Source organism: Lagopus muta, chromosome 2 (genome assembly GCF_023343835.1).
Source record: "Lagopus muta isolate bLagMut1 chromosome 2, bLagMut1 primary, whole genome shotgun sequence".
Taxonomy (NCBI): Eukaryota; Metazoa; Chordata; class Aves; order Galliformes; family Phasianidae; genus Lagopus; species Lagopus muta.
Genome location: NC_064434.1, coordinates 55,352,930 through 55,379,073, shown reverse-complemented (window position 1 = coordinate 55,379,073; position 26,144 = coordinate 55,352,930). Strand labels below are relative to the sequence as shown.

The 26,144-nt window shown below is 38.3% G+C and overlaps 1 protein-coding gene across 13 annotated transcripts; it reads left to right on the top strand.

The window, feature by feature from the left end:
* Positions 1-204: 204 nt before the first annotated feature.
* On the top strand, positions 205-25,131 carry BCLAF1 (BCL2 associated transcription factor 1). Of its 13 annotated transcripts, none has more exons than XM_048935171.1 (14): positions 205-340; positions 5,640-5,778; positions 6,807-6,880; positions 9,452-9,578; positions 10,439-11,344; positions 12,636-13,307; positions 13,421-13,590; positions 16,150-16,255; positions 17,323-17,407; positions 18,083-18,258; positions 19,383-19,563; positions 22,575-22,721; positions 24,322-24,531; positions 24,681-25,131. In XM_048935171.1, exons 4-14 carry the CDS (start codon positions 9,475-9,477, stop codon positions 24,684-24,686), a joined length of 2,763 nt encoding a protein of 920 aa, XP_048791128.1. In that variant the 5' UTR covers positions 205-340; positions 5,640-5,778; positions 6,807-6,880; positions 9,452-9,474; the 3' UTR covers positions 24,687-25,131. The 13 variants fall into 13 exon arrangements, 12 of the variants coding, with proteins under 12 accessions (XP_048791128.1, XP_048791131.1, XP_048791132.1 ...); XM_048935175.1 differs by lacking the exon at positions 205-340 and adding an exon at positions 618-763 and having other exon boundaries at positions 9,455-9,578; XM_048935179.1 differs by lacking the exon at positions 205-340 and adding an exon at positions 618-763 and having other exon boundaries at positions 13,161-13,307.
* The last annotated feature ends 1,013 nt before the right edge of the window (positions 25,132-26,144 follow it).

The window sequence follows — 26,144 nt, the reverse complement described above, 5'->3', positions numbered from 1 at the left end:
TTGGATTATGTTATCCTAGAGGTCCCTTCCAGTCCCCACGATTCTGTGATCTCTGTACACCAGCTAACGCTGCTCACTCGCAGCCCTTTACCGGACTTTTCCGCGGCAGAGTAAGCGCTCAGCTAATCTCCCAAACGTTGCGCTGATGCACTGCAACCAAGCGATATGCAAACATCTGCTGCAAAAGCTGCTGCAGTAAAGCGCTGCTGCTAGGCGAGCTCCTTCCTGCTGCACGGAGTATCGCCAATGCCTCCCGATTGTGATCCGCAGGCCAAACCCCGCTTTGCACTCAGCCCCCTTCGCACTGCGCCCGTGGAAGGACGCGCTCCCTCCCCGACAGGTAACCACGCTGGGGCCCTCACGGGAGGACAACAGGCGACGGTGGGAGGAGACAAAGGCTGTCATCGCCTGACACGACGCTCCCTGGGCCGAGGGAAGGGGCTGGAGGGGACACCAGGGCAGAGCCCCCCCATACCGCCCCCGGGCCTCAGCCTCCCCGGCCGCCCGCCTGCCCACCTCGCGACCGCCATCTTGCTTGCGGCCGGCTACCCACAACCAAGATGGCGCCCGGGCGGTTGGCGGTGCCGGCACCGCCCCGCGCCGAGCGGAAGTGACGCGGCCCGCGGCGGCGGTCGTCCCTCCGCTCTCTATGGTGGTTGATTCTTTTTTCCCCGTGGGCCCCGCGTCTCTTCCTTCGGCGAGACGGGAAATGGCCGACGAGCAGCCATAAGGGAGCGGGGCCGCCGGGAGTTCCGCCCGCCAGGTGAGGAAGGGGCGGAGGGCAAGGGGCCGCGGCGAGGCTTGGCGGGACGCTGTCTGCGTGCTGGCGGCCGTACTCTGCCGCGGGGGAGGGGAGGGAGACTGAGACTGAGGGGCGGCCTCTTCTCCCGCGCGCGCGCGCGCGCGGCCGCCGCTCCGTTCTCCCCTCCCCCCTCCTCCTCCGCCGTGCGGTGCCGTCCCGCCCTTCCCCCGCCGCGTGACCTCCGCGCGCCGCAGCCATTATCCGCCGCGCCGCCCCCGCGCCCCAGGCCCTAAGGCGGCGGCGCCAACTGCCCCGGGGAGGAGGGGAGGGGCCGGGCCGCACCGCAGCCGCCGCTTCCTGCGGGAGTCGGGTCCAGCCGGCGGCGCTCTGCCCCGAGCCTGTACGGCGCCTCGGGAGCTAAGGTAGAGGAGAGGAGGGAGGGCGGCGGCCCGGGGCCGCTCCGGGCTCGTTGGGCCGCCCTAAGCCGGCCTTTCGCGGCGGGCCCGCACACCTTCGGCCGGCTCCGCGGCCTTCTCCGCTTTTCCTGGAGGAGATGAGCCCGAGGGGTCGCCGAGCGGCGTTGGTCACTGGGTGGGCGACCGCTCTGCTGCCTTCGCGGGGTTTAAAGGGTACTGGAGTGAGGTGATGCTGCCCTGCGTGCTGTTGGCGTTGGGCCTGCGGCAGGAACTTCCCCTCGGGCCTGAAAGCTGTTCGGGCCCTTGTGTCTTAATGCTGTGCTGCTGCTGCTCCCTTGCTGGGCCTTCACTGGCCTGCTTAGAAATCTCCCTCCGACCCCTCGCTGCTGGTGTTTGTGCCCCTCCCTAATCGAGGCTGTTATATTCCCAGCCCTATCGCACCGTGGTGTACAACTGCTCCAGGCCTTTATTTATTGTTTGCTTCAGAACCCTTAGTTTTCATAAGGAAATCAGCTTTTTGTTTTGCATGTGGTGATGATCCTGTAAGGCCTTGCTACCACTTGTCACTTCTTTATCACAAAGATCAAAGTTTTGCTCTAACAGTTAAATTTTCCTACAGGAGGGCCCAGGGGCATGCAAAACAAAGGAGTGCTCCACAATACAAACAGTCACTTATGGAGCTATTTAAGATTGAGTAATGGTTGGTTTGTTGTAGGAATATAAAAAACATCTCTCAGAAAAATTGTTCTCAATTTGGAAGGGGTTGATTTAGACCATGGGGTCTCAGGAAAGTACTGTCCAGCTGTTTTCCTTCTTGTGCTTCGTTTTTGTTGCATTAAACAAAGAGGGGATGAGTAAGAAGGGACAGAGATTCTGGCTTAGATTATACTTCGAACATGTAGCTTCTAGTGGCGACAGGGGAAGAGTTGCTTCCTCCTACTTATCCCTTCTGGTGTTGAGTGACAGCAGCGCTGAGTGGCTGGAAAGAGTTCTAATGTGTTACATGTATCAAGTACTTGAGGGTGGCTGGGTCTCTCCTGAGCTGACGGTGGCTGGAGTAAAGCTTCTGAGAGGCTGGCTCCAGCAGTCCACAGGTGAAGGCTGTGTCTGCCTTCCTTGGGAATGTGGCAGGGCATGCATACAGTGGGGAACATTCTGGTGCGGTGGGGCTGCAGAAAACTTAAGGCAGTTTGGGTCAGCAGCAGGGAGCTGTTGTTTGGTGATGGGTTACGCTTCTTGAGGTAGATTCGACTCAGGCTGGTTGTGAAGCAGCAGTTGTGCTTTATGAGCTTGTGGAATGCCAGAGAGCGTTTGGGATTTGTTTAAGTGTAGTGGAAGTAGGTAAGGGAAACCACTGAAGGATGTGAGACACTATTCAGTCTGTTAGGAGAGTTTTTCCCAAACATATTCAGAAGAGGTGCCTTGTTTTCTTGGCCATTGTGCTGGCATTGGCTCTCACCCAGCTGAGTGGTAAGCTGGATCTGGAAGGTAATGTGACTCTGAAGTCAGCTTTGTCTTTCTCCTGATGTTTTTTATTCTGAATCAGTTCAGCTCACTGCGTACCTCTGCATATCAGTCCTTGGAGCGCGGAGGGGGAGGATGGCCCTTTGTGTCAGCAGACTATTGTAAAGAAATTGTAGAAACCACTCTTGAAGGGAGTATGAAAACATCTGATTAAGCAAACAAACAAAATAAAAAAGCAAGCCAAACAAAATAGCAGCAGTTCTCTTGTTTTGTTTTTTGTTTTGACAAAATTCATAGAAATAATCATTTTGATGTTTTTAGTTAGAAGAGAAATGTGGTTATGTTTGCCGCTAGTTTTACATAACAGAACAGCTATCAATCATACGATTATTCTACAGGGCTGCTCTTGCTTCTGTTTGGAGATTGGTTTTTAAATAATTTTACGTATACTTTCTGTAGTCTTGTACTAAAAATGGATAAATTAGGAATTATATTTTTTTCACAAATCTTTATTTGACTGTTTCAGCTGAATTTTCATGCTGTAATTTTTTTATGAGAGTTTGTTCAGTTTTTGTAATCATTCAAGTATTATGAAGATGATAGGGAAGGTAGGAAATGGTTGATGATAGAAATGGTAGGGAAAAAAAATTGAAATAGGAAGAAAATATGTTCCCCAGCTCTTATTTGTACAGCCTGAGGTAGTTTGGTTAAGTTTGTTACTGTATTTCAGTAGTATTTGTAGAATTCTGGGCAGTGATTATCCAGGAGGTTTACAGTTGCTAATGAATTGTGTTCTATTCTCATTTGTGATGTGCTGCTGTTAAACTTGGGGACATTTAAAACAAGAGGAGGTAGAGAATGGATAGAATGCGTGGTTATTTTATGGCAGATACACAAGTACTGAATAGGTACCTTACATTGCTGTCCTAAATAGACCGACTTCTCTTTAATTTAACATATGTATAATGAAAGACTATTAGGAATTCTGTAGCATTTCTTGAGGACAGGCTTATCCCCTGATTCTTGTTGTATAATCCTTTTTCTTTTGAAGCTTGGATCTCTGAATGAAAATGCATTTTTGACAACAGCTTGTGAATTTCTTTAACAAGATTTTTTTAATTAAATCTTATTGATAGCTTTCAAGTAATGCGTAAACAAGGGTAATAACAGCTATTAAATAAGTATGAGATAGCTAAAATAATAGTGAGCTGAGAGCAGTGTTTTGCTAGTATAGATTTGGATAACTAATCTAAAATACCTATTTAAGCTTTCATACGGTGTAGAATTTCTGAATTAGTGTGTTTAGCAGGTATGTAGTGTCTGCAGTATCTGTCAGAAAGCTTTAACATCAGTGTAGTGAGAAAGGCTCATAAAAATATTCAAAAGGAATCGGAGACAGGTTTTTATCTTTAAGAATTTGGCATGTTTGAAAGAAAAATACAGTGACATCTACTTCCTCATCATAGTGTTGCTGATTGTAGGTCATGTCTTGTTTTTGCTTGGTGGCTGAGGCTGATTTAAGGCACCCATACATACTGCTGTTACATTAAGAAACTTGCTGACTGTTTGATCATTAATGTGACTCAGTATCCATTTCTTGAAAGATATGCAGCTGGTTGTGTCAAGGTTTGGTTGTATGCTTTCTTCAACAGCACTCTGCTTGCAGGTACTGTTAAAAAGCTTAAGATGCGAGTTTGTTGCTGCCTTTCGAAGCTAGTTTCAGGGAAGCCTTAGGATTGCACTGCTGCCAAAGGAAGCAATCTTGAGTGGTGGCTATCGCAGCTTACCCGTCATGGTCCAAATGCAGGGCTGTGTCATGAGCCATACTGAAAAATCACTTGTATTGTAACTAATCACGTGATCCGTATGTTTTCTGGTCTGGTTCACAGTGTGGCTGCTCAAATACTTGTGCTGCATAAGGGAGAAAACCATCAGGAATGTGAGTTACTAGACAGCTGGAAGGATGGTACTGTTTCTTTACACGAGTAGTGCCAGGTTGTTCTAACTTAATGTTGTGGAGCTACAGAGGCTTCCTTTGTAATAGCCAGCTTTCTTCTGACCCCGTGATGAAATGCTTGAGAGTTTAGCATCAATTTTCCCACATTTACTGCAGAAAGCAAGGGTAAAAGAAGCTTGAGTTACCAGAACCTTGCAGATAACAGCATTGGTGTTTTAGATGTAGACTGTGTTTCTTGCAGTTGTGATTCCTTCTTTAAATGCTCAGCAGTAGGCATCTTGCATCGCATTTTTCGTGCACAGCTTTGCAACCTCTAGGTCTCTTGAGACTAGTCAAGAGATAAGCTTCATGCAGCCAAGTAAGAGAGGCAGCTGGTCTTTTGATTTGTGGATTAATGTTACTGCTTAGAAATGTGATATGTACAGCATCTCTTTTTCGTTGTGTTGCCTGACATGATGTTGTGACTTCAGATTGTGACAGTGGGGACAAGAGAGTCCCCAGGAAGAGACTGCTGGTGATGTAACTCTGTATGTACCACTGTTTTTCAAATTCTCTGTAATAGAGATCAATCAGCTATTTTAATTCTTGCACACTGTAAAAATATATACATAGGCAAACCTTTATTTAAAAAAGAAGTCTAAACAGTCTTTCCATTTCTGCTCCCGTGTGTGAAAGTTCTTTGGAAAAAGATTTTTTGCATGTCAAGTGTTTGCCTGTAGCAGTTAAATGGAAGCAAAACTAAAAGTAGTTGAGATTTTCTGTTCAGTGTTTAAGGTTTTCTGTTTAACATTCTTTTGTTTTCAAGTCGTTGGCAAAAAGAGTAGCCATGGTACATCCCGTGGGTGATGCGAAAACTTGTCTGTTAGGATTCTGATTTCAGTTAGCAGCTGCCAAATGGTTTTAAAAGTTGGATGTGGAGAAAACATCGAAATGTAGTAAATATTGATTTTAAAATCTAGCACTGAACTTCAACCACTTAGCTGAAGTTTGTATTAATTTTTCTGTGTAAGAATGCTTTAATTAACCTTTGCTAGCTAATGCCATCTCACCTTTTGTCTAGACAAGATCTGAAATGGTCCGATACACTACTGTGCTCCTTCAGAGACTCATGCTTGCTGATGATGAGAAGTAAAAACTTTAACTTGTTAAAGCATATATTTTGTAAAAATTGGAAATATCTTGGTCACTACTAGTGAATGGTAAGTGGAATTTTGATAGCAGGGTTTATCAAAACAAGTGCTACTTTTTTTTTTGTGTTCAGGTGTTCTCAATTTTTCCTTCATCTACAAGTGTGATTAGTTAACATGTTTGGCTTTAATGAGCGTGTTACTGAAATGCAGAATTTCAAGGAGATCCAGCCTGTCTGTATCAAACTGGGACAAAATTCTGAGTCACTTTCATGGCATTTGAAAATTTTCTTAATGTCAAGTCAGATTACAAGCGTGTATTCGTGAATATATATTTGTATATTCTTAAGGCTTTGCAGTAATTAAGGTTGAGGTCAGTGAAAAACTCTTACTTTGGAGAGTGGGTTTGTTATTTCAGTTATATTTTATTTCTGTTTACCTGTAAAAACTTCAATTTTTTTTGAGGAAGAAAATGCTGGTTATTTAAAGTCATGCAAATGTTTCCTATTTAAATAGGAAACTGTAACAGAGCAGTTCTTGTATAAATGTTGCAGAGAAATCTAAAAATCTGCTGTTTTACTGAGCTCATATCCCATATCTTTTTTGGAAAAAAAAAAAAAAAAAGATCATTCCAGTTAAGTCCAAAGCTGTGTATTAGAGTTCAAACTCTTACATGAATTTGCCACCTCATCCTCTTGACTGCATGCTGTCGTCTTTCTTTTAATCTCGATCTGGCATTTGTTTGGGTCTTTGTTAAGTCAGTTAACTTAACCATACAAAAGTGAACACTGAGCGTCTGTCAGAAACCTTTTAATTGAAGGACCTGAAGGGTTTAAGGGCTAGAGGTTATACAGCCCTGGAAGCAGGACTGAAGGACTGATAATGTATGGAAAGGAAGGAGCATTTGCTCTTGGCAGCAGCTAACGCATAAGCTGCTCCAAATCTCAATGTGTGGTTTTGCTAGGCTAGGACTAAATATGCTGTTTATTGTGTTGCCTTTTTGTGATAAACAGTTTAATCTTTGAACCCATTTAAGCAGGAGTTAATGGTCCTTTCATGAAAGTACTTGTCTCTCATGGTCATTTTTTTCTATTCTGTAGGGATTTGTGTTGCTGAAAGCATAAACGGAGAATTATAAAATAACTGATTGATTGACACAGACCTGTGGCTTGAGGTAAGGTGAATTTAATCCTATTTTCAAGTGCTCTGATGGAACCCAACCATTTCAAAAAAATCAATGTTGCTTTTTTTTTTTTCTTAAAGTTTGTTAGTGGTAAACTGAATTATATAAATCTTTCTGAGTTTAATGTATGTTCTGTAAAAGTCAACTGTTGTCTCATATGTAAATGTCAACTGTTGTACCATATATTCACTTGTTACGCATAAGAATGCAAATGTACAAACGCTATTGTTCTATACAGGGAAAATCCAATATTCCTTTTCCTTTAAAACTGAAATTAGGTTGTGTAGACTTCTTGTATATCTAAAGTGTGGTCTGAAATTTTCCTTTTAATAGTAAAACATTTTTTCTCTTGCTCTAGGAAAATTGGTATACTTCATGTATTGTAGCTGTTTAAAGACTTGTCTATGAACTGGATAACATAAGAGATTGTAATCCATCTTCTGGGCATTTAATTGAGCACAAAGAATTAAAACCAATCTTCTGAGTTTATGTTCATTTACTTTCCTTTAAATGGAAGGATCCTTTTACAGGCAGCTTATAATGTATTCTCTGAGTTAAATAGTTTTAGTCAATTGGAAAGCTAGTTTAGGCTAAAACTATATTATATATAATTTAAAAATATATATAGTATCTTTATTGCAATATATATTTTTCCTAGGTTAGTTTCAGATGAGATTAGTCTCTTTGGGGCCACACAGACTCAATGCAACTGATGGGGGAAAGTTAAATGGGGCAAGAGTGACAGTGCTAGGGAAAGGTTGGTCTGTTTTTTTGTTTGAATTTGCTTACATGTATGTAAAATCTCTGTGATTTTGTTAACTTTGAGCTATAATTCAATTTGTCTTCAGTATTTCTTCTCAGATAATATATCAACTATATGCATAAAGTTCAGTGTAACAACAAGTGCTTGTTGTGTTGGGCTTGTATTTTCATTATGATAATGCGGAGATTTTATGCTTGTTTGCAATACAAAAGCTGAAAGTTGATTCTTTTTTTCCTCTATTTGTTTTAGTGGTTATTAATAATTGTGGTTAGCATATTAAGGGCTGAAAATGTGAATATGATTGTCAGCAGTTTATATTCGGTTGTTTTCCTGTGACCCATTATTTTCTAAATGGGGCAATTTCAAAAGAAAAAGTTAATGAGGCAAAATTGTTATTATTAAATGAAATTGGACAGTTTAAACATTGCTTTTTAAGAATATTTTAGACTTCCACTGAAACTTTGTGAAATCATAGGTTACAGAATCGCTGAATATCCTGAGTTGGAAGAGACCCTTAAGGGTCACTGGGTCCAACTCCTGGCTCCACACAGGACCACCCAAAAATTAGAGCATATGTTTGTGTGTGTTGTGTAGGCTTCTTGAACTCCAGCAAGGTCATTGCCATGACCATTTCTCTGGGGAGGCTGTTCCAGTGTCTGACCACCCTTACCATGAAGAACCTTTTCCTGATATTCATTTCAAGCCTCCTTTGTCGCAGCTTCATGCTGTTCCCTTCGGTTCTGTTGCTGGTCACCAGAGAGAGATCAGTACCTGTTCCTGTGCTTATCCTTTTGAGGAAGCCATAGGCTGTTATGAGATCTCCCCTCTTCTCTCCTTTACTCTGGGCTGAGTAAACCAAGGGTCTTCATCTACTCCTCACACCTCTTCCCGTCTGGACCCTTTGCCATCTTTGTAGTGCTCATCTGGATGCTGTCTAATAGTTTTATGTCCTTTTTGTACCGTAGTGCCCAAAACTGCACACGGTACTTGAGGTGAGACTACACCAGTGCAGTGCAGAGTAGCTAGAAATGCAATGCTTGATGGACCTCAGGATACGCTTGGCCTTCCTGGCTGCCTGGGGACATGTTCAACTTGCTGTTGACTAAGACCCCCAGATTTTTTTCCATTTTGTCCAGAAGGATACTGTGTGAAACAAAATAGAATTGTCTCAGGATAGAAATGAACAAATGCTGAGTCAAATTCAAGTATAGGCTTGAATTGTCATGTTGCTTTGGGTAAAAAAATAAAATAAAATAAAATCTTTCTACACAGTGATTTCAGCCGAAGTAGTAGAAATTTCAAAGGTTTCATTTGAAGGAGGGCTGGGAGTACTTGGCAGTTCTGACCAATATTCTATATTCATAACTATAAACCATATAAATGAACGGAATATTTAAATTTAGTTATAGCTTAGTTTTAGTTTAGATCTGGATCACAAATGTATAATGGTCTAGACTTGCGTTATTTCTTGTCCTAATTTGTAGAAATGTTTTTTTCTGTTGCCTACTTAACTCCTTTTACACAGGATCAGTTTGCAATTAAACCTGAGAAACCTGCTATCTTTTCAGACAAATAGCTTGCACTGTAGATGTGTTAAGTCTTATATTGTTTAAAACGTTGTATGTTGAGATTTAAGTTGCTAATAAATGTATTTTCTTCAAAATTCTTCTGTTTAGGTAGTGCTATACATCTTCCTAATATTCTTGTTTTAAAGTATTACAATCTTATATTATTTACGTGGTCTCTTAAATAGTTCCATCCCTCTTTTTCTCCTCCCTTCAACTGTTTTTCCTTCTCAGAAGAAGTTTATCTACTGGGAAAAATGGGTCGATCTAACTCTCGATCACATTCTTCAAGATCAAAGTCCAGATCTCAGTCCAGCTCTAGGTCAAGATCCAGATCACACTCTAGAAAAAAGAGATACAGGTATATTCATGTCATACTATGTGAAAAATTGTTTTTTGTGTATTGAGTTCTGTCTGGAAGTTTTTTTTCACTTGCATGAGGCTGGGATCTTCACTTTATAGACAATAACTAGTTTCTGCTTTGAATAAAACTTCTGTTTGTTTAAAATTTGATTATTCTGCTCTTTTCCTGTATCTTTCCTGTACCTCGGTATAGTTTCAGAATGCTAATGGTTCTTCCTGATATGTTCTTGTTTTGATTCTTGCACCCTCTTTCACATGAGGTTTTCATTGTCCTGCCTCTTTCCCTGATAGTTTTTTCTGCCTTTCTCATGTAGCTTTTCAGGTTTGGAGTAACTTAAGGCTTCAGCAGATAAACTTTACCTTGTCTTCTCAGTTGTCTCCAGTCTTTTCCTTCACTTTCTTACCATTGGACATAGCCACTTCTTTAATAAGAGGTGGCAGAATTCAGTGTTTACTGTCTTATCAGCTGCAGCTGTCTACAGGCTGGTATATTCAGTTAAATTGGAGGTGATCTAATGTCATGTTCCATGGCTGTGAACAGTGATCGATGGAGAACTGAGTGCCATGCTCCAGAGTGGTGGTGATCTCTTAAAACAAACAAAAACAGCAGAGCAAGCCATTGAGGCTGGTAACATCTTAATGATGTGATGCTGAAGTCTAAGTTTCACAATTCCTTGGAAGATCAATGTTTATTAAAATTCCTTATGAGATAGAGATCATATACTGCAAAATTTACTCGAAGGCTGTTATTCTGCCTTTACCATTCTGACTGTACTAGAGAGATCTGGCATTAAGTCTTGAGGCACTTCTTTTTCTCTCTCCAGTTGTCGAATGTTAACGTTTGTTTTTTAATTCTAGTTCTAGGTCTCGATCAAGGACATACTCACGATCTCGCAGCAGGGATCGTGTTTATTCTAGAGATTATCGCAGAGATTACAGAAATAATAGAGGAATGAGACGTCCCTATGGTTACAGAGGAAGAGGTAGAGGGTATTACCAAGGAGGAGGTGGTAGATACCATCGTGGAGGTTATAGGCCTGTCTGGAACCGAAGACACTCCCGAAGCCCTAGGCGTGGCCGTTCCCGTTCCAGAAGTCCAAAGCGAAGGTCTGTGTCTTCACAGAGGTCCCGGAGCAGATCTCGTCGATCTTACAGATCTTCCAGGTCCCCGAGGTCCTCTTCATCTCGTTCTTCATCCCCATACAGCAAATCACCTGTCTCTTCCAAAAGACGTGGGTCTATGGAAAAGCAGGCAAAGAAAACTGAAGGGGCTCCTTTGCAAGATAGCCCTTTGAAAAATAAATCACAAGACGAACAGAAAGATACGTTTGAACATGACCCATCAGAATCTCTTGACGATTTTAATAAATCATCAGCAGCTTCTGGCGACATTTGGCCTGGCCTTTCAGCGTATGATAACAGTCCAAGGTCACCCCACAGTCCTTCTATTGCCACCCCGCCCAGTCAGAGTTCATCTTGCTCTGATGCCCCTTTGCTTAGTACAGCCCACTCAGCAAAGGACACACCTCAACATTCCCATTCCATTCAGCATAGTCCTGAGAGGTCTGGCTCTGGTTCCGTTGGAAATGGTTCTAGCCGTTACAGTCCTTCTCAGAATAGCCCATTGCATCACGTCCCTTCGAGGAGAAGCCCTGCAAAGACAATCCCATCACAGAGTGCTCCCCGTGAGGAGCCTCGAACACGTTCATTTTATCCCGAGACTGGGGAACAGGAAACTGTAAAAGGTGGAAAGTTTCTGAAAAGGTAGGAATTAAATCGTAACATTAACGTTGCAACTAAAAAAAAAACAAACAAACAAAAAAACAACCTGTAACAGTATTTATTTATTTTTACAAGATCGCCGCTGTGCCTTGGAGAAGGGAATATGAAATACTGATGAATATCTTTAAGAATTTTAGTGTGGTTAGAATTGAGCTTTCTCCTCCTTTAGGATGTTTCAAGTTCTTGTTGGGTGATTAGTGGGGACAGAGACCAGTATCCCTATAGCACTCCTTCGTGTTTTTCGTTTGTGGTACATTTTCCTGTATTCCATTTACTGTTCAGAAAAGTATTAATTAATATTTTAATGAGTGATGGATCAGGCTTGCTTGTTTGACACTGACTTCTGTTCAAGCACTTCAATGTTTTAATGTTTTATGTAATTTGAAATGCAAAGTCTGAAAACGGAGATGTATTACGATTGATTTTGTTAACGTAAACAGCATTCACTGCTAACTGTATGGTGCTATGTGACAACTTTTTCTTGACTTGTGTTACTTAAGAAGTGGGGTAGGTCTTAATATTCTTGGGACATAATTCCACTGATGTGAGGAACAATGGAATGCATGCTTTTCTAAATTTGTTCTCAAAATATTTGATATACCTGATACAGCAGCAACTGAAGAAGGAATTTATCTTACATTATTGATGTTAGACTGTTTCTTTCTAATTTACCTTGCACTTTGGTGGATTTATTAGAAAAATGAGTTATAGACAGATATAGATATAATTTTTAAATGAATTTGCCCTGTCAATGATTTTTAGTATATGAAAATATACTGATAGAAAATGAAAAAAAATATATCAGAAAGTCAGACTTGCTTGAGCTGAGACTTACTGCTTCTGGTGGATGTGTTTTGGACCTATGTGAAGATGTACAAGCTGTAGCTAAAACCAATTTGTGAATGTAGTTAGGACATTCTGTTAATTCAGATTTGAGTTATCAGTTTTTATTATTTTAATGGGGAAAAAGGACTGGTGTAAGTGCATGTGAAGCTGTGTGCCAAATTAGAATGAACAAACTAACCACTAGCTCTCTTTACAAACTCTAGTGGAGAATTTCTACGTGTTCTACAGAAAGGCATTATTTTCTTCAGATGTTTCCACTAGTGCGTAGATGACAGTTAGTACAGTATGAACTGTGTGTGAAATTTACTTGAATGGCTCAGTGGAGTATGTTTTTTCTTTTTGGTGTGGGATTGACGCAAAAGAGGAATGCAAGTGAACTGGAATGAATGCAATCCAGAGTTACCAGTCTCTTCTTTGCTATCCACAGGTACACAGATGAAGAGTCTAGAGTATACCTGCTTGATAGGGGTAATACCAGGGAGAAGGAGGCCCAGAAGGAGAGAGGATCAGAAAAAGGGAGGACAGAGGGAGAAAGGGAATGGGAGGATCAGGAAACTTTAGACTTTTTCGTTGATAAAGAGACTGGGAAAGAGAAGTTTAATGACTCTGAAGGGGAGGACACAGAGGAGACAGAGGATTACAGACAGTTCAGAAAGTCTGTCCTGGCAGATCAGGGTAAAAATTTTCCTACTGCATCTCACCGGAATGCTGAGGAGGAAGGAACCAAATACAAATCTAAAGTAACAATGAAGGGCAATAGAGAGAGCGATGGATTTAGAGATGAGAAAAGTTATAAGCCTAAAGAGACTGGCTATATAGCGGAAAGGCCTAGTACAACAAAAGATAAGCACAAGGACGAAGACAAGAGTTCTGAGAGACTAACGATGAAGAAAGAAACTCAGTCACCTGAGCAGGTAAAGTCTGAAAAGCTCAAAGAACTCTTTGATTACAGTCCCCCTCTACACAAGAATCTGGATGCGAGAGAAAAATCCACCTTCAGAGAGGAGAGCCCACTTAGGATCAAAATGATAGCCAGTGACTCCCATCGTCCTGAAGTTAAACTCAAAATGGCACCAGTACCTCTTGACGATTCCAATAGGTAAATTATTCCTCTTGACAAAGTGGTTCTCCACCTGCTTGCACTGTCACTCATCTTTATTTAAACTAGTGGTTTCTTTTTGTGTGTCTTCTCTGTTGTTGATGCATTTTTAGACCTGCTTCCTTGACTAAAGACAGGCTGCTTGCTAGCACACTTGTCCATTCCATCAAGAAGGAGCAAGAGTTCAGATCCATCTTTGACCACATTAAGCTGCCACAGGCCAGCAAAAGCACGTCAGAGTCATTTATTCAGCATATAGTGTCCTTGGTTCATCATGTCAAAGGTATGTGTTCAATTTACTCATTCAGCAATAGCATTTAAGACTTAGCTAAGACTGTTTGCTGTCTGTAGTACAGGAAGATTTCAGCCTTCTTAATGTTGATTTAGTTGAACTTTTCCTTTGAGGTATACATATAATAATTAGAGAAATAATAGCCACCAAAACAAGTGTCAAAAAAGCAAGCATTGTAGAGCATTAGAGTAGTCATACTATGTTTCTTGTTAAATTTTTAAGCCAAAGTAGCACATACTTTGTTAATTTTTTTTAGTAAAGCTTAAGCATACTAAATTGCTTAATCTTTTTACTTCAGTTCTATTTGAATGTCATTTCACCACTTCATATAGCATTGCATCTCCTTTTGGAGCACTTCAGAACTCATCCAAATGTTTATTGGAAAGCTGGTTGCGATCTCAAACTGATAAAGTGTAAGAAGTGGTTCTCTAAATGATCTTAAAATACACTGCTTCGTTTTATTCTTACTTAACAGTATTGTTGGATGTGAGAACCTGAAACTTCTAGAGATTTAAGTAAATCTCCATTAAATTGTTTATATGCTAATTATTTTCCAATATAACAGTTGTGCCTGTTGCTTACTATAATAAAATTAAAGCACTTCCACACTTTTTGGGGAAAAAAAACTGACAAAGTGGGTGTATTTTATTCAAGTCACATACTGGCAAAGTTCATTCAAGAATACATAATTAAAATCCAGTGAGGATATCTAGAGTGTTTTTAATTTTTTTTCTTCTGTAGCATTGACTTAAATTTTACCAGGCTATTGTCTTATTCTTGCATTTAATATACTATGAAAGAATTTGCTGGTGAATGTTACTTACCGTATCATCATATAAAAGGGGAATGTCAAAATGCTAAATGAGGTGAGAAGTTTGGGTGTGTCTATCTGTGTGCATTGGTTTAAATATACTTTAGCTTTTAAAGTAGGAAAGATTTTGGTGCTACAGGTGTATTTTTTCAAGTCTTATTTTGTTTTTGAAGTAACTCTAGGCAGCTAAAGCCAAATGACTGTTTTGAATTGCTTAGAAAAAAAGCAATAGTGGTAGCAGGTTATGTTAACATAGCAGACTCAAAATATTATTGGGACACTTGCTTAGAGTGTAACAGTCATTGCTAGAAAATAATTTTATTGATAAGAGATCAAAGTCTATATCCAATGAAAGCTTGGCTTAAATGGCACGTGTAAACTGAAGGTGAAATATTATTGAAACTGTTATGTATTGATCACAAAATTAAGACTTTTTCTGTAGACTTGTGTTAAACAGATAACTGGTAAATATGACAGCTTAACAGAGTGTCTGGTCAAGTTTTTAGTATATGTAAAGTTATGACTGTTTTTTGAAAGGAGAACTTCTCTATGCGTTTCAAACTTACTGCGGTCTGTGATCAGATTTAGTAACTATTTTGACGATTTGAAGTTATGTTCATTATTGGTGTGATGCGACCAGTCTGAACAGCTCTTGATTAATGTAGAGCTGAAAATGCCCAGTGATGTTTTCTTTTTCATTATAAATAGGTCCTGGAATGTGTTTTGAAATGGCAAAATCCATGTTACAAAAGTAAAATAGCTGTTGAAAGATACAGATGCCAAACAGGCAAAGTTGAACCTTCTGTCTTCCTGGCAAAAATGGCATAAAAACAGAGTTGCTAGCTCAAATTCCTGTGTTTGATGGAATTATGATTGAGGCACTACCCTTGTAGTGGCCGTTTCAAGTTTTAATGGTTGGTTATGAGACAAATACTGGATGCCGGGCGGTAAGTTGATACAGATGTATGTTGACCTGTTAAGCAGATAGCTTGCTTCATATGTAACATTTCATAGCTCATGACTTTATGTATTTCTATATTACATTTAAACACATTTGTTGAGCTGGTTTGAAACCTTGAGTTTTGCTGTTGCTAATTTAACTGTCTCTGAAAGCAAGAGAAAATCTGTCAGAGAAGTTGTCAGGTTTGCCAAGATGCCAGATGCTTAAATGAATTTATTTATTTGGATGTGTTAATTGTCTTGAATTGCTACTGTTAAAACTTCAAATCAAGAAATGGTATTATTTTAAGAAATGACTTGTTATTAGGTCATCCTTGTAGTTATTGAAAAATACATTACTTAAATGTTTTCACTGAATTAACACTAACTTAAAGTCGAAATGAGTTGTAAAATGTACTTCCTGCAAATATTCACGACTTGAAGTAATCTTATGGTTTTTTTTTCTTATGGACAAAGTAGAAAATCACTTAAATTGTTCCTTTATTTCATTAGAGAAAAATGTCACTGAAAATGAACAAATCTAATCCATGTATGATGCTTGAATTACATTTAATACAGCCATGGTGTAGCCATAAGTAGATTTGCAGTGATTCTGTGCACTGTATCTTTGTTTGGATTACAGAATGTGTAAGAATAGGAAAAGCCCACTCTTGCTTGTTGTTTTGATATTTTTACTGAAAATATTGTTTTTTGCCTGCTACTTGCCTTTCTGTCAGGAGTAAAATACCTGTCAGTTGAATTAAACTAATGAAACAGTGTTTTTCTATTGTAACCAACAGAGCAATACTTCAAGTCAGCTGGAATGACCCTAAATGAGAGGTTCACTGCATATCAAAAAGCAACTGAAGAGCACTGCACTCGGCAAAAGAGCCCAGAAATACATAGGTATATGTTAATTGCTTATGTCTTAGATAATATCTGCTAATATTTCTTGTTCAGGAACTCAAAATATTTATTTCTGTTCTATATGTGATACTTCGTTGATTTCTGTGCAAATACAAACGAAAAAAAAACCAATTTGGAATAGCCAAACCAAAACACCAGCAACAAACCCTGGGGAAAAAAACAAAACAAACAAAACCAAACAAAAACGTTTCTGTAGAAGAAAACTCAAATCAACTCTGGCTTCATCTGTGGCTTTATAGCACGTATCTTTTCTACCTCTGCATCTCATTTGGGTTATATTTACTTTTTTCACATATTCTCTCAAATATTGAGAGAGAAATGTCTTGCATGTACAGGGCTTCTTTTTTATCTTCAGCTTTATTCTTTGGTGTCAGATGTTCCATCTTGTATCGCTTTAGTTTTTGTATCTATTAATTCATAGCAGTTTTTTCTCTTTAAATCAGAGAGCCTGGAAGGTAAGAATCATAGAATCATAGAATCACAAGGTTGGAAACGACCTATAAGATCATCTAGTCCAACCGTTTCCTCATCATCATTGCCACCACAAGATGATAGACATGCAGTTGTAATTTCTGATTGTGTGCTTCTGATTACATGATGCAGTGTATATCGTATTTGTGTTGTGTGTGATGTTATCTCAGCTTTCAACTTTGTAAGATCTCTTAACTGAGATCTTTAACTGTACAATAAGCTGTCATTGTTGATGGTGTGTTTTTTTTGTTTTGTTTTGAAGGTTGGATATCAAACTGGCTATATATATACTGATCTTCTGGAGTAATTGCTATCTTGAAATCTCTCTTGGAAATGTGAAAAATCAAACAGCCATTTTAGTGTATTTGTCTTCTAGTATACTTCAAAGAACAAAACCAATGTTTATAATTTTTGGCTTGCTTCTTGCTTCTTTTATATTCAGATGGTGGGACTTCATATGCAAGAGTTTGTTCTGCTGCTAAAGTGCCTTGTTATTCAGACTTCTGTTGATCTGTGTGAGGCCATAAGCAGTTGCATACGCGTATGGCTAGACACTGCTTTTATTTTACATTTAGGAGGATTGACATCTCTCCAAGTGCCCTGAGGAAGCATACCCGTTTAGCAGGTGAAGAGAGGGTCTTTAAAGAAGAAAGTCAAAAAGTAGGTTCTAAGTAAACGTTAAGTATCTATTTCTAAACTTAATGTGATATTTTTTTTTCCCCTTTGAATATGAACTTCTAACTTCATTTGAGTTTGTGGACCTCAGTCTTTTAGAACAACTTATGTTATGTGGAATATTCGCATTCCAGACCTTTTTTCTGTGAGTCTTGCTAAGAAGCCAGTTTGTGTAGCACAATGTGAATATATTGAATTTTACTGAGGCAAAAAGAAAATTCAAAATGCCTCCTAACTTCCTTTCTTTTGGTTGTTTCTTGGCACATTTTGTGTCCAAGGACAATGAATGGGAGGAGAAAAAAGTGCTGATGTGCACAGTAGCGTGGCTGAATGTATAAAGGTACATGTGCTCTGCTAGCAATAATTAACTGGAAAAAATGGATACCAAGATATCCTACCAGAAAATATGTTATAGTCAGTCTGCATCAGATAGTAGATGTCCTGCTGGCTCAATGGAAACGCTTGTTTAAAATGCAAAATCTTAGCTGTACTCAGATTTAGCCTGTAAAGGGCGTTCACCTTAAGCTCAGTTTATGTGCTAAAGAGTTGTTGTAAATTCTGTCTCCTCTTCTTGAAAATTGAGGCACGGTTCACCCCCACAGATTCTCTTCTGGATGTTTTCTTTCAAAATCTTAGTCAGAAACATATTTGTGCTTACAGGGAGATAAAAAATTAAGATGTGATTCTGCTGATCTTCGGCATGACATTGACCGCCGTAGAAAAGAACGAAGTAAAGAGCGAGGAGACTCAAAGGGCTCCAGGGAATCCAGTGGGTCAAGAAAGCAGGAGAAAACTTCAAAAGATTACAAGGATTACAAATCTTATAAAGATGACAGGTAAATGTTTGAAATCTCTACGTTTTTAGTCTCTAATTAACCTTTTGTAATTGTAAGCTTAATTGCTTTCAATTTTCGATGTTTAATGGAACGTTTAAATTTAAACAAATAAAATTATTTGTTTTACAGCAAATATGTATTATCTGTCTTTTACACGGCTTATGGTGGATGAGGACAAAAACTTTGGAATAGCAAGCTAACACTGAAAAAAAAAATGACAAATTAATCTGTCCTATTATCCAGGCTACATCAGGAGGTTGGACTTCAATGCAGTACATTTCTATAAACAATTTGTGTAAGAACTTTGGTTCGTTATGCTTGATTCCGCACTTTTTCAACTCATAACACCCAGAGTATGAGAATCTTACTGATACTTAGATTTAACATGGGTGAGAAGGGGAATCTTTTTATTTTTTTCTCTCCTAAAGCCAGTGGTCTATTTTCTAAGGAAAAAAAGGTTAGCATATTTCAGTGGATACTTTGTAGCAGTGGTAAGAGTTTCATCAGGTATAACCTTCCTTTGAGTAATGTTGTCTTTTAAGTTGGGTCAAATTAGAACTTTAGGGAATTACCAAAAGTCTGTGGGATTTATTATCCTGCTTTGTACTGGGTATACAATGAATACTTACACTTCCTGTTTCCCATATACTTTGACTCTGGTATCCACATTACCTTCCACTGGCAATGCCCACCTTCGTTGGGCAGCCCATACTGTATGCTCTCAACAGTGTGCAAACTGAATTATGTAAAATTTCTGTAAAGCTTTGCCTTGAGGGTTTTCCTCCCTTTGGCTTCTGTTTTTTTCTTTCTGCCTCAGTGAAAGGCAGATCTTAAAAGTAACAGAACCTCTTAATGGCAACCTAGAAAAATTCTGCAGTTTGCAGACTGCTGTTTTCCAACTCACTAGCAGTAGTGTATGTTTAGTCCATTTAAATGGCTAAGAAGAGGCTGGAAAGTGAAACTGTATCTTGCCTTAGCATCTGAAATGCATTACATGTATGTGTGGTTTTATAACCAGACGGGGGATAGCTTTTTTAAATATAAAGAAACCCCTTTTAGTATAGCATGTTACAGTCTATCTCGTGCTTTTAAAATAGCACACAGTGTATCATTTTATTTTTCAGTAAGCAAAAAAGAGAGCAAGACCGTGCTAGATCTTCTCCATCTTCCTCTCCATCTGCTTCTTCATCCAGTTCTCGAGAAGAAAAGGATTGCAAGAAAGAAAGAGATGAAGAGTTCAAAACTCACCACGAACAGAAAGAATACTCTGGTTTTGCAGGAGTCAGCAGGCCAAGAGGCACCTTTGTAAGTTGCATTTCTCCTGTTCTTCCCCCAGATGATGAGGACTGCAACAATAGCGTAACAGATTAAATGAATTGTTGCAGTACTTAATGTTAGTGTAGACCTTATTCATAGTTGTGATTTCTTTTATTCTTTTACATGATGTACCACTTCTGCAGTGCTTTTCTTTCGGCCTTATCCAATAGAAATCTTATTTGGTGTGTAAATATTCAATAGTGCAGTATTAGAGAGCCTAGTGTTAGGATTAGAAAAATGATTTCTGTTTTATTCCTTCCTTGCTGTTTTGTAATTACACTGTATCCTAACAGGATATTAAAATTGACCTTTCTACAAAGATGAAATCTTGTGATCTATTACGATCTATTACCTGCTACTCTCTGCAGTTTTTCTTTTCTCCATAACTTTCAATTTCATTTTTATCTCCTTTGTGTGTGATGTCTGCAAATTATTTAATAGAGAACGGCGCACAATAAAACATGGGCACTAATGTTGAAAAAGAACTATACTGAGGAGAGGAGATGGTATACTTGCTGCTTTCCAGTGTTTCTGTAGCCTGGACTAGCCACAATAAGCATGCAAGCATATTAATGTAGCTCAGGAATGTGTTTTAGCATTGAGATTTGGAAAATACCATGTTGACCTCATGGTCTTCATAGCATTTTTAAGGGTAAAAATTGCACGTTAACGTAACTTACTGGGAAATGTAGCAGCATTAGAAAAGATTAAGAAGTAATAGAAAAGGCCTTGGAAATAAAAACATTATGCAAAAATTAAAAATGCCTTAAAGGTCTGTTTGCGGGTGGACAAAAGACAAGGGCTAGGAGTAATTGCATGCTTTTCCCAATGGTTCCTTTGTGTAGCCTGTATTTAAGACAAAAGGTAAAGAGGCATTGTTTGATATAAACATACCTTATTTGTAGTAGTGCAGAAGTTTTGAACTGCAGAGAAGAGAGTGTCTAAAATGCATGTGAGATGTGCAGCACTTAAGGTTTGAATTTTCAATCTTGAGAGTTATAACTACTTTTAAAAAAAAAATAATAATCCAAATGCCAAATTTCTAATGCTAAAAATTCAACTTTTTCCTCTTTCTTGTTCTTATATGTAATTAACAAAGAGACAGGTGTGTGGTGTAAATGTATCCACACTTGGATGGTGCAAATACTGTGTATGACTACCGCCCAGTTCCGAGGAGCATAAGCTGGTTGCCCATGGTTAAAAATAGAGCTTAAAATCCTCTTCTCTCACGAAGAGAATACAGTTTTTTAATCTCATAATCAGTGCCAGCTTCACTGCTTTATAAAATCAGATTATATGTGTCTTAAAGAGAGATAGTACTTCATGTGAAATTTAAGTAGCTACGAAGTGGAAATGTATTAGTTACCAATAATATGACTAATGGTGACTGCCAGTTATGACTGCATTAATAACTGATTGATGTCCTGTAATGACGTGCGTGGTCATACATATGCTTATCAACCAAACTGAAGTACTTAAATAGGTCAACCTGTTGATTTTAATATTCTATTTCAGGGTACAGAGTGGGTAGTATTGTAAGATACTACTAGGTGACTAATGTAGAAATGTCGTTGTGATTTAGGCTAAAAGTGTCTTAATTCAAAGTAAGTACTTCTTTGGTTTTGGTGTAAAGAAAATGTTTTTGTTGTAAATACTCCCTAAAATAGGAAGCTGTAACACCATGGGGAGAGTGTGGCTGACTGGGTAGAGGAAGTCCTTCTGTAAGCTAAACTGTCAGTTTGCTGTTAAGTTAGTGTTGACTTTTCACTAATGCTTACTGATAGGCTGAAATGCTGAATTCTGTGCTTGTTATGTGTAGCATAAAGCCATAAATGCTCTGAATACTTTTGAAATAGGAAAATAGAACTAAGGATAAGTAGAATGTTTTTAGTTTCTGAAGTATATTGGAAGGTTTTGTAGCCTTCTACTTTTTCAGACTGATTCAAAGCACTTTTAAAGCTATCCAGCATAAATTCTGCATTAGATGTTGGAGCTTACTGGAATTAGGTGTGCATAGAATTTTTTTTCTTCAAGTTAATTACATCTGTCTGTTTATGGGGCATACTTAGTTTTAATAAATGAAATTAATTTCCAGTCCTAGTTCTGTTAGCTCTGAAGACCCAGTTTTGTAATTAATTAATTAGGTTGTATACAGAAAACATGTTCTGTAGTAAGTTTTTAATAATCTTATCTTTCTAACCTCACTGTTCTTCTCCGAAGTGGGGAATGTGTGGATAAATTCGTGCATAAGTCTTTAGCTTGCAGAAAGTACTGGTTGCTGAAGAAACTGGATGTATTACTGCTCAGTGTACTCTGAGTTAAATATTTTCTGTGTTGCAGTGAAACTTTTTAATCTTGTCATCTTAAAGTTCTGTTAGTTTATGATAAAGAACACTAAAGATACTTCAAGATTGTTGCTCTGCACAGTAGAGAGTTGGTTTTTGGGTTAAGGAGCGTTCACTCATTTGAAATGTAATCTGTCTTAAAATGCATAACTGAATCTCAGTTGAGAATGAGTGGCACAAAGCGTACAGTTACTTGCAGAATGCATTATTTGTATGTATTCTAAAATCATTTTCTCATGACAGATATGATTGTCTCCCTAAGTGACTTCACTTTCCCCCCTGGAAGTTTTTTTTTCCCCCCCCTTAAGTCTAGGTTTTTCTGTTTGTTTTGTCTGCAAACAGCTTCAGAAGCTTATTCTGACCTTTGTTGCAGCAGACTGACTTACCAGCAGTCAAAGGAAATTTCACTTTGGTGAATGTAGGTTAATTTATACCAAGAACTCAGATATACTTGCTTTATCTCTTATGTTAAGTAGAATCATTATTTTGAAGTGAATGCTTGAATGTATTACTTAAGGTAGTATGTGACTTTTTAAAAAATAGTTTTATATTTTTAACTGAGAACAGAATGAGCATTTTCAGTACAGAAAGCTTGAGCATTTTGTTGTGGTTTTATGTAAATGGCTTAAATAAAATAACATTTTGGTTAATCAGTTTCGAATTAGGGGCAGAGGAAGAGCCAGAGGAGTCTTTGCTGGAACAAATACTGGTCCCAGCAACTCAAATACTACTTTTCAAAAGAGACCGAAGGAAGAGGAGTGGGATCCTGAATATACCCCAAAAAGCAAGAAATATTTCTTGGTGGGTGTAGAGAATTCTATCTTATGCATGCTTTTGGTTTTTCCGAGTGCGTTTTTATGTCTGGTGTTAAGGAGATTGACAGCTACAAAAGTTGCATGTTGAGAGAGTAACTGCAGTTACGTAATCAAGAAAATACCCGAGTTCTTGCACTACCTAGTTCAGCTTGTCTTTCTGCAGCAGGCTGAAAATAACTGAAGCTTAAGGTAGAATTCTTCTCCAAAGCATATTTTTCAGTGAGATAGGGAAGAAGGCATACTCTGGCAAAAAAATATGAAAAACAAAAGCAAAAAGACTCGTGCTGTGCCTTCGTGGATTTATCTCAGTTTGGCATTCAAGCTTTGTTTTTACATTCATTTAGAAACACACAAAAATGAAAGATCAGGAAAAGCTAACATATTTGTGGATGGATGTGGACCAACTCTGCTATTAGCCTTTCTATTCTTACCTGAATAGTATGATAGGCATAAGTGATCTTAGTTATGCCTTTTTTTTTCCCCATCTGGATTTAATTAATGGAGGACTGTTGATACAACTAATCAGTGAGTAGCTTAGTGTACTGAATATTTAATCTCTGCTGCAGCTGATTTCCCTAACAATGCCAACTTCTAAGGATATTGTTTCACCATTGAAAAACATTAGTTAGCAAAGATAAGACCTTTTCCTATAGTATTTTTTTCCTCACAAATATATTAACAGGTAATCCAATAAATAACACAACTTCAATTTGCATGTGTATACAAAGTTTTCTCCCTGTTTCCACCTGCATATAGTGACATGTGATCAACTGTTCACAAGGAAGTTCCATGATAGCTAGAAAAAAAAATGACTGACTAGAGCTGTTACTTTTTACATATTCAGGAATGTTTGTTTAAAAAAAAAAAAAAGCCACCTTGTAAATACTTGAATGGTATATAATGGTAAGCTACTTATGTTTAACAGTTTAGATTGCTTTCCAAATCACAAGTTAAAAAAGTAGATATTGGAACAGGTGTTCACCATTCTTCCTAGCGTAAACATTTAATATTAAATGATTTTCTATTGTGTCCACATATGGAATGTTTGTCAGACATGCCCAATTCTGTATTTAGCAGCAAGATAGCAAATGTAATGCTGACTAACCATAACTATTGTTAATATCAGATCTCAGTAGTTTAAAAATGATGTGCAATGCCTTGCACAAGCGAAGCAGGGTTTCTGAAAGCTTTCAGTTATTTTTCCTTAAGTATAAAGATTCTCTCTGCCTTAAAGTAAAAAAAATAAAAAATAAAAAGCACATTCCTACAGTTCCTTCCTTTAGTGTTTTTTCCTTGCTGAAAACTAGTGAGTTCTTTTTTCTGATGACTGAAAAAATAAGTGACAGGTTTGGTTTGTTACTTACAGTGGACATACCCACAGCTAATAATGACTCTTAAATCAGGTTTTTCAAGGTACTTTTAGTTATAGCATTATGAATTGCAGGGATATGTTTTTTCATAATATAATGTACAGATTATCTGAATTGTTTTCAATTTTTTTAATTGTTTTTTTTCTATACGTGTAAATTTGGTTCAGAGTACAGCATTTAAGAGATGTTGTAACCTTATTGTTTGGTATATTATAGCATGATGACAGAGATGATGGTGTGGATTATTGGGCCAAACGAGGAAGGGGCCGTGGTACTTTCCAGCGTGGCAGAGGGCGTTTTAACTTCAAAAAGTCAGGTAGCAGTCCGAAGTGGACACATGACAAATACCAAGGGGATGGGATTGTGGAAGATGAAGAAGAAACGATGGAGAACAACGAAGAAAAGGACAGACGCAAGGAGGAAAAGGTAAGCGGTTAGTGAAGTGCAAAATACATAAATGTTCTTACAGAATCTCAGGTGGTTGTTAGAGGGGAGGTGGAAGATCACTTGGAAAAATGTTTTTAGTGTTTGGTTATTAACAGTTTACAAGAAGACTGTTTTCTTTCTTTCTGCAGGAATAACCCTGGAAGAAAGCTGAAAGAGCAGCTTTTGCACCACCCACACAACATTTTTAATATGTTCTTTTTGTTGTCAAATGAATGTAAGCATTTTACTTAAATTTTACTGTTGGAAGTAGTTTAGAAGGATTGTTTTTCTGTTTTAAGCCTTTAGGAAAAAAAATCTTGATATAGTAAACTATGTTAATGATCGTACAGTTAGAAAGTAAAATATTTGTAACAACTTTTAAGAAATTTTACTGTTTGTTATATGCAGTGTAATTCTGCTTTGTCCAAATACATGGTCAAGTACAACTCTTAAAAGTTTTGATTCTCCCCTATGTCTGTGTTTTATTCTGAAGTAAACTTCCAGCTCTGCACACCTGAAATCTTGGAGGAGCATTTTTTATCAGCTGATTACTACTTCTGTGTTGCTTTTTTTTTTTAATTAAAAGCGTTTTTAACTATAGTTATCCAGTCATAATGTGAATACAAAGTCATGTATGAGGTTGATTATACATTAGTTCACAAGAACCACATTTACAGGAGGTCTTGAAATGATAAATTGATTCTTGATTCTTCTTCTCACATTAGAGAGAGAAACTAAAAGATTGTAACTGTTACTGTCCTATAGTAGCCTGAGGAATACATATGCATGTGAATTCTTCAGTGAGTTTCAAGATTATTTCTCTTTTGGAATGTGAATTTTAGAAACCTATTTCCAAACCACTGTTGCTAGAAACTCTGAACAGGTCTGAAAACTGGAGTGCTGTCTGCCATTTCTACAGTTGGTAGAAAACTATCTACAGCTGTCTTAATTCTGTAACTCATGTCCATAACAGGTTAGTCATGTATTATGGATACCTTGTGATGTCTTCCATCATCTAAAGACACTTCTTTTGTCAAGGGTAACATAGTACTATGTTTAAGGTTTTGTAAACCTGTAGTTTAAACTCACTGCAAGATAAAGATGCTGTCTGTAATTAGGGGTGGCATTTTCAGGGTCAACAAAGATTATATTTTCAGCTTTAAGTCAGTAGCTTAGTCTTCCACATTTTAGTTAAGAAATTGATGGCAGTATCAATGCTGCATTTATGTCGGTCTTGGTTTCAATTTGTTAAATTGCCTCTTTACTTTTTTTTTTTTTTAATGTGGAATCCCCTCTTCAGGTAAGTAATCTGGCAAGAGTAAGTCTTTAAGTTTTCTATCACATCAGCAGCCTTAAGTGAGATCTTGGAGGGAAAACAAACAAACACCAACCCAACACATTCCCCTGAAAATACATAAAGCAAGTTACATTAAAATTTGAATCAGTAAAAATACTTGGAACATACTAAATGATTATATGAAGTATTCTGTTCCCATGCCCTGGAAATACATACTCTTAGTATTCCACTTTATCCAGTGTATAAGTCTGAAGTTGTAACTTGATAAAAGCTGTTAGCAGAGGGTGTGAAAAATGAGTTAGTCTTTTACACTGAT